Source organism: Sciurus carolinensis, chromosome 2 (genome assembly GCF_902686445.1).
Source record: "Sciurus carolinensis chromosome 2, mSciCar1.2, whole genome shotgun sequence".
NCBI classification, from domain to species: Eukaryota; Metazoa; Chordata; class Mammalia; order Rodentia; family Sciuridae; genus Sciurus; species Sciurus carolinensis.
In genome coordinates, this window is record NC_062214.1 from 98,156,947 (window position 1) to 98,169,764 (window position 12,818).

At 37.7% G+C, this 12,818-nt stretch overlaps 1 protein-coding gene across 3 annotated transcripts in view; it reads left to right on the top strand.

Annotated features, from left to right (window-relative positions):
• Nedd4 (NEDD4 E3 ubiquitin protein ligase) overlaps positions 1-12,818 on the top strand; it is a 124,848-nt gene that overhangs the window by 89,495 nt on the left and 22,535 nt on the right. For 2 of the 3 annotated variants that reach the window (XM_047540063.1, XM_047540061.1), the window contains 4 exons: positions 4,047-4,164; positions 4,252-4,419; positions 5,569-5,634; positions 8,499-8,618. In XM_047540063.1, the coding sequence (XP_047396019.1) occupies positions 4,047-4,164; positions 4,252-4,419; positions 5,569-5,634; positions 8,499-8,618 (472 nt within the window). The remainder of the gene's footprint in view (positions 1-4,046; positions 4,165-4,251; positions 4,420-5,568; positions 5,635-8,498; positions 8,619-12,818) is intronic. The other variant, XM_047540062.1, reaches the window with a different exon arrangement.

A 12,818-nucleotide genomic window follows, 5' to 3' on the forward strand; every position in this document is an offset into this window, starting at 1 on the left:
CCCAAGCACTTTCATAGATATTTTCTGTTCTCAAATCCTTCCAAAGTAAATCAGCAATCCAAGTTATTCATAGCACAGAGGTATCAATATCTGTGAAATGACGTACAGATTGCAAAACACCAAAGATACCATTAAATTTTGCAAAATTACCTTATTACATACCTAAGTATTATGGCAAGCCCGACTTGAGCAGAATCATATTTCTTTCACTATAGCTGATGTCATTTCAGCTAGCAAAAATCTAATATTTAGGGAAAGAAATATGAAACAGTCCCTTAGAGCCATCTGTCAGATTTATGTTTTTATCAGCTACAATACAGTAAGAACTGATCTTCTAGAGGCTGCAGGGGTTAGGGAGAGAATGGTTAACAGGTACAAAGTACCATTAAGATAGAAAGAATGAGTTTGGATGTTCTGTTGCACAATAGGCTGACTGGGATGAACAGTATGATATAGAATATTTCAAATAAGCCAGAAGAGATTTTGAATGTTCTCACCACAAAGAATGTAAATATATGAGATGATGAGTATGCTAAATTCTATAATTTGGTTATTACAATGTATATACTTATCAAAATATCACATGGCACCACCAAAATACAGTGTGTACAATTATTGTGTCAATTTTTCAAATAATATGTTTTTAAAAATAACTTGTCTTCTCAAAGGAAATGAAAGGAGTACAAATAGGAAGAGGTCAAATTATCTCTGTTTGCTGATGACATGATCCTATATTTAGAAGATCCAAAAAGCTTCACCAGAAGACTTCTAGGACTGATAAACAAATTGCGTAAAGTAACAGGATACAAAGATCAACATACATAAATCAGTTGTGTTCCTGTACTCCAGTAATGAATCTACTGACAAAGAAATAAGGAAAACTATCTCATTCACAATAACCTTAAAAAAACAACTGGTAATTAGTCTAACAAAGGATGTGAAAGACCTCTACAATGAAAACTATACAAAGAAATTGAAGAGGATCTTAGAAGATGAAAAGACCTCCCATGTTCTTAGATAAGCAGAATTATATTGTTAAAATGACCATTCTGCCAAAAGCAATATACAGATTTAGCAATCCCCATCAAAATACTAATGATGTTCTTCACAGAACTATAAAAAGCAGTACTAAAATTCATTTGGAAAAATGAGACCCAGAATAACCAAACTAATCCCAAGCAAGAAGAGTGATCCTGAGGCTGGGTTGTAGAGCCCAGCTGGTGGTAGAGCGCTTGCCTACCATGCGTGGGGCACTGAGTTCCATCCTCAGCACCACATAAAAATAAATAAAGGCAATGTGTCCATCTACAAATAAAAAATTAAAATAAAACAACAACAACAAAGAGTGATACTGGAGGCATCATAATACTAGACCTGAAATATACAGAGTTATAGTAACAAAAACATCATAGTACTGGCACCAAAACATGCATGAAGATCTATGGAATAGAAGACACAGACACAACACATAAATACAGTTACTGATACTAGAAAAAGGTGCTAAAAACATACATTGGATAAAAGATAGTCTTTTTAACAAATGGTGCTAGGAAAACTGAATGTCCTTATGTAGAATGAAGCTGTACCCTTCTCTTTCACCCTGCACAAAAATCAACTCCAAGTGGATTAAAGACCTAGAAATTAGACCAGAAACTTCAACTGCTAGAAAAAAATGTAGGCCAAACACTTCAACATGTTGGCACAGGAACTGACTTACTTAAAAAGATCCCTAAAGCTCAAGAAATAAACCTAAAAATCAATAAGTGGAATGGCATCAAATTAAAAAACTGCACAGCAAAGGAAATAAGAGTGTGAAGAGAGAACCTACAGAATGGGATAGGGTCTTTGCCACCTGCTCCTCAGGGCATTAATATCTAGAATATGTAAAGAACTCAAAAAATTTAACACCAAAAAGAGACCCAATTAATAAATGGGCAAAAGAACTAAACAGCCATTTCTCAAAAGAAGAAATATAAATGGCCAATAAATATATGAAAAAAAAAAAAAAGTTCAACATCTCTAGCAGTCAGGGAAATGCAAATCAAAACCAAAGTAAATCAGCAATCCAAGTTATTCATGGCACTTCATCTCACTCTAGTCAGAATGGCAATTATCAAGAATACAAATAGTAAGTGTTGGCGAGGAGGTGGGAAAAAAGGTACACTTATACATTGTTGGTGGGACTGCAAGTTACTGCAACCACTCTGGAAGGCAGTATGGAGATTCCTCAAAAAACTAGGAATGGACCCAGCTATCCTACTCCTTGGTAAATATCCGAAAGATCTAAAATCAGTCTACTACGGTGATGCAGCTACATCAATGTTTATAGTGACACAATTCACCATAGCCAGACAATGGAACCAACCTAGGTACCCTTTAGTGGATGAATGGATAAATAAAATTTGGTATATATTCACAATGGAGTTTTATTCAGCCATAAAGAAGAATGAAATTATGTCATTTGCTGGTAAATGGATGGAACTGGAGACTTCAATGTGAAGTGAAATAAGCCAGACCCAAAAAGTCAAAGGTCAAATGTTTTCTCTCATATGCAGAAACTAGTCTAAAATAAGGGGGGGGGGATGTTGGGGGCAGGGGGAAACAGGAATTCCATCAAAAAAAGAAAGATCAGGGCTGGGGTTGGGGCTCAGTGGTAGAGCACTTACCTAGCATGTGTGAAGTACTGGGTTTGATCCCCAACACCACATTAATTAATTAATTAATTAATTAATTAATTAAAGGCATTATGTCCATCTACAACTAAAAATATTTTTAAAAATCAGGGAATAGAGGGAGAGGATTGGGGAGGAGGGAGTGAAGGATATGGGATAAGAGAAAAACAGTGGAATGAACCTGAACTAACTTTCCAGTGTACATATGTGAATATACTACAGTGAAACACCATTATGTATCCACGAGACACTAATTTTTAAAAAATATAAATAAATAAATCAGTAGAGTAGAGAAAAGGGAAAGGGAGAAGGGGTAGGGTCAGGGTAAGTACTAGGGACTGTATTGGAGCAAATTATATTCCATGCTTATATAATTATGTCAAAATGAATCCTAATGTTATGTGTAATTATTAGGAACCAATAAAAAATAATGAGAAAAATAATTGTCTTCTCACTGTCCAGGGCTTATATGACATTAAATAAATTGATACTAATTTTGTTATTAAATGTTTGAACACATTTGTTTTTCTTTTTTTTTGTGAGGGGGGTACTTGGATCTAAATCAGGGGCACTCTACTGCTGAGCTGAACCCCTAGCTTTTTTATTTTTTATTTTGAAACAAGTTCACACCAAGTTTCACAGGCTGTCCTCAAACTTGTGATCCTCCTGCCTCACCCTCCTGAGTAACTGGGGTTAATAGAAATGTGCCACTGCACCTGACACAAAATTCTTGATCTCATAGTCTGGTTATATTAAATGCAAATAACTGGACTAATATAAATGACTAAGATTTATACCTTTACTGAACTCAGGTAAGCCTTTACTTTTGTCCTTTTTCAGACCAGGCCCATGTCTATATGATAAAAAATAGATAATAAGTAATCCCTAATTTATTAAGCATTGAATTATAAAGTCCTTTCATTGTCTTTCATTCTGCTTTCTACATGTGTGCATGGGGAACTCTGTTCTGTAAGACCAGTTTTGTCAAGTGAAGTGTTTGATTCATGAAGATGTATATGGAACTGTTGAGTTACTTTAGATTTTATTCATGTAATAATATTGGGAAATAATAACATTATGAAATGATAAAACTCTGATATTCATTCAACAAATCTTTTTGAGTACTGTGTGTCAGACATTCTCCTAGACTGAGTAATAAACCAAAATATCAATCATTACACATTTTCACAACAGCTTTTAACTCTATAAGGTACTCTGAAGATGCCAGTGTACCCACAATTTAATTTATACATGTTGAAATAGCCTTTGGCTAAAACCAGTAAATTCTGATCTGTGTTTATGATCACAGGATCTTAGGCTTTCATTTTAATTATCTTAAGACAGGAGTGATGGCTTTTTCTACTGCCAATACAGGGACGACCTCACGGATGCTGAGAATGGTAACATTCACCTGCAAGCACAGCGTGCCTTTACCACCAGGAGGCAGATATCCGAGGAAACAGAAAGTGTGGACAACCGGGAGTCTTCCGAGGTATGGTTCTCTTGTTTTCACTGACATTCACATGTCATAGTAGTGGATTAAAGTATGTGTGGCTCAAGCTGATTCTGTTCATTTTAGAATTGGGAAATTATAAGAGAAGATGAAGCCGCCACATATAGCAGTCAGGCCCTCCCAGCACCGCCACTAGCGAGCAACTTGGATGTTCAGACTTACCTTGCAGAAGGATTGAATGCCAGACTCACTATTTGTGGAAATTCAGCCACCAGCCAGACAGCGTCCTGCTCGGTAAGATGCTCTTAGATTCTGTTATGACCTCAGGATTTTATATTATAAATATTATTCCATTCAACAACTAACTTTTATATAAAATTTTGTCTGAAGTGGCACTTAATAATGTTTTGGGGAGGGGTTGGGTGTGGCTCAGTGGTAGAGCACTCGCCGAGTATGTGTGAGGCACTGGGTTCAATTCTTAGCACCACATATAAATAAATTTTTAAAAAATGTTCATCAACAACTAAAAAAGATTTTTTTAAAATAATATTTTAGGGGACTTGGAACTTTATAGCATATTTGTTTTTCAAATATTCCCACTAATAGTAAGGAGCAAAGTCATGGGTAATCCAGATGGTCCCTGGAGTCTTAATGTCCATTATATCAGCGCCCTCCTCCAGAAACCACCAGGAACACACTTTATTTGAACAAGTTGGGTTTATTATTTATCTCAGCAAGGAAGAACACACTCCATCTGTGTCTTGGTAAGAGGACATTGGGAAGAGTTAAAGGATTCCGGCTCATGTTAGGTGATTTTTGAGGAGGGTTTTGAGAAGCAGGACTTTACTCTCCTTTGGATGCCATCAGGAAGCAGGGGGAATTCTATGTAGTGAGGCTAAAGCAGTGATTGGCAAAGAAGAGTTGTCACTTTGGGCGGGATAGGGAGATCTTTGGTGTTTTGTGTCTTAGCTACATTCAAACACAATTACAGACTCGCCTAAACTCTGTTATGATCCTGCCTTTGAGAGGCAGGCCAGATTCTGGATGTCAGGGGCCACGTTTCTCTTTCTCAGTGATGAGGAGAATGTATTTGAGAGCTAATGAGAAAGAGACTGAATGGGATATGGGGACTGCCACCGAAATGAGGAATCTAAGAGAAGGAGCAAGTTGGTGTGAGCATGGAGGGGAAATCCAAGTCCAGTTGTAGACGTACTGAAGGGGTCCGACATTCAAGAGCAGGTTCCCAGGAGGGTATCCAACCCTGGGGGAGAAGAGGGAGATGGGAAGGGGAGACATCGACCTTCATCCTCATCTCAACAGCCACATTCTCGCCAGTTTTCTTTTCTCTGCCCTGTCTTGCTCACCCTCCCTATTTTATCTGCCATTAAAGACAAATCTAAAGATATTATCATTCTCTTGTTTTTGTTTTTGTTTTTAAATAAGAATCATTCCAGCAGAAGAGGCAGCTTACAAGCCTATATTTTTGAGGAACAGCCTACACTTCCTGTGGTGAGTTTTATCCTCTCTCCTCAGTCATCAATAAAAGTATAAAACTCAGCACCTTTTTTTTAATTGGAACACTGAGTGGGAATGTTTAACCATGTAGCAGGGACAGCATAGGCTCTAGAGAATGAGGTTTGGGAAAGGGGACATAGAGTAGGGCCTTTAAAGACAACCCAAGAGCTGTCTCTCCCATATTTACATAGCAGAGTCTTCATGCTGGTGACTACTGTTGGGAGCTGGCTTGTCAGTTGGAGTCCTGTGCTGGTGATAGGTGGTCTGCCGCATGCACACACAATTCAGGATTCTGATGTCCAGTTACTTCTGCTCTGCACATGGCTCATGGCATCCGGCTTTGTACATTCATGATATCTAGCAACCATTTCTGGCCAGTGCATGAAGCATCAAGTCAGGAATCTGTCACTCAGTCAGGTGTGCACTGGTGTCATTAGGCCCAGTGGCCAGGTTGGAGTTTGATCAGCCCCTGGGCCCTCTTTTCCTTTCAGCCTCAGTCTGCCATTCTGTGGAGGCCTTCTGCCTCCTCCTCAGAGGTACTCCCAGCCCTGCCTCTACTGTATTTTGGACCTTAAGAATTTTATGCCTGAACTATTAATTCCCTGCTGGTCTCCCTGTCTCCATCTTCTTCCTGACTCAAGTCTCATACTGAGTATGAGACTCTCTCCCTTGTACACCCCCCAACTTGTTTTTTAAACCAAATTAAAACTCCTGGGCTCCCAGCCTCTTCAGCCTTCCCTTCTCCTTGTCCACCTACAAACTCTCCTGTGACTTCCAACTCCTGGTTTCTCTCCCTCTCCTAACTATGCACATTTCATTTCTCCCCTTGGAATGACCTTCTCACTGTTTCCTGCCAACCATTTGTAATTTTAGGTGGCAATCAGTATATTAATTTTGAAAAGTGGGTTTTTGCTCTTGTGAAAATTGTGTTAGAGTAGTGCAGAGGCCCCCAAATTCTCAACCACTCAAGAGTGGTTCATCTACAAAATGATCCTGCGTGAAGAGAGGACCACAGATCCTGTGCTGAGGAAGTGGGGGCCACTGGCCTGCTCAACATTGACTACCCACAAAAGGAGGTGGATGCTCCCGAGAGACTCCCCTCACCAGCTTCACCTGATGACCTGTCTACCTCCTCCACTAGACCAGAGTCTGCTTATCCATGGTATTTCTCCCATGCACCTTGTCCTCCATACAGTGAAAACATTGAATTTATTATGACAGGTATTTACCCAAGGAACAAGTACACCAGATGAACAAGGAACTCGTGAAATTATTTATGTATTAGAAGAGTTGTTACAGCTTGTGTTCATTTTGCTTTTTTTGTTGTTGGGGTTTTTTTGGCGGTGCAGAGGATCAAACCCAGGGCTATGCTCATGCTAGGCAAATGCTCTACCAACTGAGTCCTTCTTAAGATATAATTTACATGCCTTCAAATCCAGCCACTTCTAAGTACATACCTAAATGAGGTCTTGTAAATTCATGCCATCATGCAAACTTCACCATACTCACGTTTAGGAATCCTTCCATCTTTCAATGAAGCTACCTCCATCCTTGAGCCTACTCTCAGCCCTGAGCCACCACTCTCCTGCTCTCTCTTGCTACAGTTTTGCCTTTTCTAGAAATTTCATGTAAAGGGAATCATACAGTATGTAGTTTTATTATGTTGTCTTGGGTGTTTGACCTCTTTCACTTAACATAATATTTTTCAAACGTATTGCATGTCTCAGTAGTTCATGGTTATTTCATTGTGTAGATAGACCTACTTCATTCATCTACTCACCAGCTGATGGACACTTGTTAGAATGAAACTTCTATAATTTTGTGGTCTAACAGTTCATCATAACTGTCAGAAAAGTACTTGGAGCTCCTGTGTGTCTGGGAAATTGCCTTATCTACTGAAGACTGGTGGGGATGACATTTACATTCTAAGGTGCTTTCAGGAGCCAAACTAGGTCTCAAAGAGTTAATCTGGTTCAAAATGACAAAGGAAAGGCCAAACCTAGAACTATTTATAGTAAACCTGGAAATAACCTGACTTCTCTGTGTTCATTTGTAACAAACTATAATAAATAGCCTCTCCTAGCCCTTAGAGAAACAAGAAGGATATCTTTTCACTTGGCACCCAAATGTAATTTCTATAGTTAAACTACCTGTGTTCAAATCTGAGCTCCTTTTCTTACAAGCAATGTGTCTTAGCACATCATTTGAGGTTTTTAAGCTTCATGAGCAAAACGGGCCAATATTAGCCATTATCTCATTAAGACTTGTGTGTCAGGGCTGGGGTTGTGGCTCAGTGGTAGAGTATTTGCTTAGCATGTGCAAAGCCCTGAGTTAGATCCCCAGCACCCGTGGGAGAGAGGTTTGTGTGGAGTTAAATGACATAGTATACATTGAAGCACTTAGTATGTGGTTGTTAGTATTGATACATTTTATTAGAGTTTTCCACTCTCATTATTGTCTATTTGGGTTTTTTTTCCCAAAAAATTAAATGCTATATACTTTATTTTGTGTACTTTAAAATATTATCTTAAAATAAGGTTCATCTTACTAATTAAAAATGTATTATTTGCTTATTTTCTATTATAATAAATGATTTTAGTTCAAAATAGTTCATTTTAGAGAGCTACCAGAGAAGAAGGGATGTATCCCTTTTTATAGGGGTCTTTCTTGGGGCTGGGGTGATGGCTCAGTGGTAGAGCACTTGCCTAGCATGTGTGAGGCATTGGGTTTGATCCTCAGCACCACATAAAAATAAATAAAACAAAGGAGTTGTGTCCACCTATAACTAATTTTTTTTTTTTAAAAGGGGGATCTTTCTCATTAGCATTTATCCTCCTATCTGTTGTTCTGCACTTCAGCTCTTGCCTACTTCATCTGGATTACCACCAGGTTGGGAAGAAAAGCAGGATGAAAGAGGACGATCATACTACGTGGATCACAATTCCAGAACAACCACCTGGACGAAGCCCTCCGCACAGGTGCCCTGCAGCCCATCTATTCACTTATTTTCTTACAGGATTTGAACCGTCACTCTTACATAAGCGATGACAACATTTTGTATTGTATACAGAGCACTTCTAGTATCTTGTTTATTTTCTACACTGATGCTAAGTATCTACCATTTCCTGTGGTTCTGTAATATTCATGAATTTCCACTTGTTATTATGCAAAGCAAGTCCAAATGGGACTAAGAGGACAATAGAAATGATCTGGTCCATTGGATGGTTCTGTAATTTGAATGGTTAAGATTATTATTTTGCTGAAAGATAATCTTTTTTTTTTTTTTTTTTTGGCGGTGTTGGGGATCGAACCTAGGGCTTTGTGCTTGCAAGGCAAGCACTCTACCGACTGAGCTATCTCCCCAGCCCTGAAAGATAATCTTGGTGATTGGAATCTGTTAAAGAAATAATGAAAATTCATCACTGCAATAGGCAATGCCTTTTGTAATACTTCCTTGAAAGTGTTCAGTAAAATACTTTATCTTAACACTAAAAAAAAATTTTGTTTTTAGTTGTAAATGGACACAATACCTTTATTTTATTTATTTATGTGGTGCTGAAGATTGACCCCAGTGCCTCACACATGCAAGGCAAGCACCCTATCACTGAGCTACAACCCCAGCCCTATCTTAACGCTTTTGTTGAGAAATTTCTTAATACTAAAAAATGCAAATAATAATATAGCATATACCTTTATTCTTTTTTTTTTTAATTGTAAACAAATGGGATACATGTTGTTTCTCTGTTTGTACATGGCGTAAAGGCATACCATTTGTGTAATCATAAATTTACATAGAGTAATGCTGTTTGATTCATTTTGTTATTTATTCCCTTCCCCCCACCCCTCCCACCCCTCTTTTCCCTCTATACAGTCCTTCCTTCCTCCATTCTTGCCCCCCTCCCTAACCCTAACTCTAACCCTAACACTAACCCCTCCCACCCCCCATTATGTGTCATCATCCACTTATTAGCAATATCATTTGTCCTTTGTTTTTTTGAGATTGGCTTATCTCACTTAGCATGATATTCTCCAATTTCATCCATTTGCCGGCAAATGCCATAAATTTATCATTCTTTATGGCTGAGTAATATTCCATTGTATATATATATACCACAGTTTCTTTATCCATTCATCAATTGAAGGACATCTAGGTTGGTTCCACAATCTGGCTATTGTGAATTGAGCAGCTATGAACATTGATGTGGCTGTATCTCTGTAATATGCTGATTTTAAGTCCTTTGGGTATAGGCCAAGGAGTGGGATAATAGCTGGGTCAAATGGTGGTTCCATTCCAAGTTTTCTAAGGAGTCTCCACACTGCTTTCCAGAGTGGCTGCACTAATTTGCTGCCCCACCAGCAATGTATGAGTGTACCTTTCTCCCCACATCCTCGCCAACACCTGTTGTTGCTTGTATTCTTGATAATCGCCATTCTAATTGGGGTGAGATGGAATCTTAGGGTGGTTTTGATTTGCATTTCTCTTATTACTAGAGATGTTGAACATTTTTCCATATGTTTGTTCATTGCTTGTATATCTTCTTCTGTGAAGTGTCTATTCATTTCCTTAGCCCATTTGTCGATTGGATTATTTGCATTCTTGGTGTAGAGTTTTTTGAGTTCTTTATAGATTCTGGAGATTAGTGCTCTATCTGAAGTATGATTGGCAAAGATTTTCTCCCACTCTGTAGGCTCTTTCTTCGCATTGCTGATAGTTTCCTTTGCTGAGAGAAAGCTTTTTAGTTTGAATCTATCCCAGTTGTTGATTCTTGCTTTTATTTCTTGTGCTATGGGAGTCCTGTTGAGGAAGTCTGGTCCTAAGCCGACATGTTGAAGCTCTGGACCTACTTTTTCTTCTATAAGATGCACGGTCTCTGGTCTGATTCCGAGGTCCTTAATCCATTTTGAGTTTAGTTTCGTGCATGGTGAGAGATATGGGTTTAGTTTCATTCTGTTGCATATGGATTTCCAATTCTCCAGCACCTTTTGTTGAAGAGGCTATCTTTTCTCCATTGCATATTTTTGGCCCCTTTGTCTAGTATGAGAAAATTGTATTTATTTGGGTTTGTGTCCGTGTCCTCTATTCTGTACCATTGATCCACCTTTCTATTTTGGTACCAATACCATGCCGTTTTTGTTACTATTGCTTTGTAGTAGAGTTGAAGATCTGGTATTGCCATACCCCCTGCTTCACTCTTTCTACTGAGGATTGCTTTAGATATTCTGGGTTTTTTATTCTTCCAGATGAATTTCATAATTTCTTGCTCTATTTCTGTAAGGTACATCATTGGGATTTTAATTGGAATTGCATTGAATCTGTATAGCACTTTTGGTAGTATGGCCATTTTGACAATATTAATTCTTCCTATCCAAGAACATGGGAGATCTTTCCATCTTCTGAGGTTTTCTTTAATTTCTTTCTTTAGTCCTAGAAAAAGAAGAACAGACCAAGACCAAAAGTAGTAGAAGACAGGAAATAGTTAAACTCAGAGCTGAAATCAACGAAATTGAAACAAAAGAAACAATACAAAAAATTGACAAAATAAATAGTTGATTCTTCGAAAAAATAAACAAAATTGATAAACCTTTAACCACACTAACAAAGAGAAGACGAGAGAAAACCCAAATTACTAAAATTCAGAATGAACAAGGAAATATCACAACAGACACGACTGAAATACAAAACATAATTAGAAGCTATTTTGAAAATCTATACTCCAACAAAATAGAAAATTTCGAAGACATCAACAGGTTTCTAGAGACATATGAATTGCCTAAACTAAACGAGGAAGACATACACAATTTAAATAGACCAATTCCAAGTAATGAAATAGATGAAGTCATCAAAAGCCTACCAACAAAGAAAAGTCCAGGACCAGATGGGTTTTCAGCCAAGTTCTACAAAACCTTTAAAGAAGAGCTCATTCCAATACTTCTCAAAGTATTCCATAAAATAGAAGAGGAGGGAACCCTCCCAAACTCGTTCTATGAAGCCAATATCACCGTGATACCTAAACCAGACAGAGACACATCGAGGAAAGAAAATTTCAGACCAATATCCTTAATGAACATCGACGCAAAAATTCTCAACAAAATTTTAGCAAATCGCATACAAAAACATATTAAAAAGATAGTGCACCATGATCAAGTGGGTTTCATCCCAGGGATGCAAGGTTGGTTCAACATCAGGCAATCAGTAAATGTAATTCACCATATCAATAGACTTAAAGTCAAGAATCACATGATTATTTCAATAGATGCAGAAAAAGCTGATAAAATACAGCACCCCTTCATGCTCAAAACACTAGAAAACATAGGGATAGTGGGAACATTCCTTAACTTTGTAAAGGCCATCTATGCTAAGCCCATGGCTAATATCATTCTAAATGGTGAAAAACTGAAAGCATTCCCCCTTAAAACTGGAACAAGGCAGGGATGCCCTCTTTCACCACTTCTTTTCAATATTGTCCTTGAAACTCTAGCCAGAGCAATTAGACAGACCAAAGAAATTAAAGGGATACGAATAGGAAAAGAACTCAAACTATCCCTGTTTGCTGATGATATGATTATATACTTAGAGGAACCAGGAAATTCCACCAGAAAACTTTTAGAACTCATAAGTGAATTCAGTAAAGTAGCAGGATATAAGATCAATGCACATAAATCTAAGGCATTTTTATACATAAGTGATGAATCTTCAGAAAGAGAAATTAGGAAAACTACCCCATTCACAATAGCATCGAAAAAAATAAAATACTTGGGAATCAATCTCACAAAAGAGGTGAAAGACCTCTACAGTGAAAACTACAGAACACTAAAGAAAGAAATTAAAGAAAACCTTTATTCTTAACACACAGAATTTGCCACCATTAATTAACAAGTTACCACATTCATTTGTAGAGGTTTTGTTTTGAACATAAAGGCTTACGGATAAAGCTAAACTCCTTTTAGCCAAGCTGTTGATCCTACTCTCTGGAGGGAATTACCATGCTTTGTTGGTTGTAGATTCTTCCAACCTATTGTATGTATATACAGAGAGCTAAACAATGTAAAATATTGTTTATGTTCATGTATTTCAAATTTTGCATAGATGCTATGCTGTGTGAGTCTAAATCTTCTATTGCCCAGCATTATTTAAAACTCTATCCATGTTATTATAAATAGATCTGGTATATTTCTTT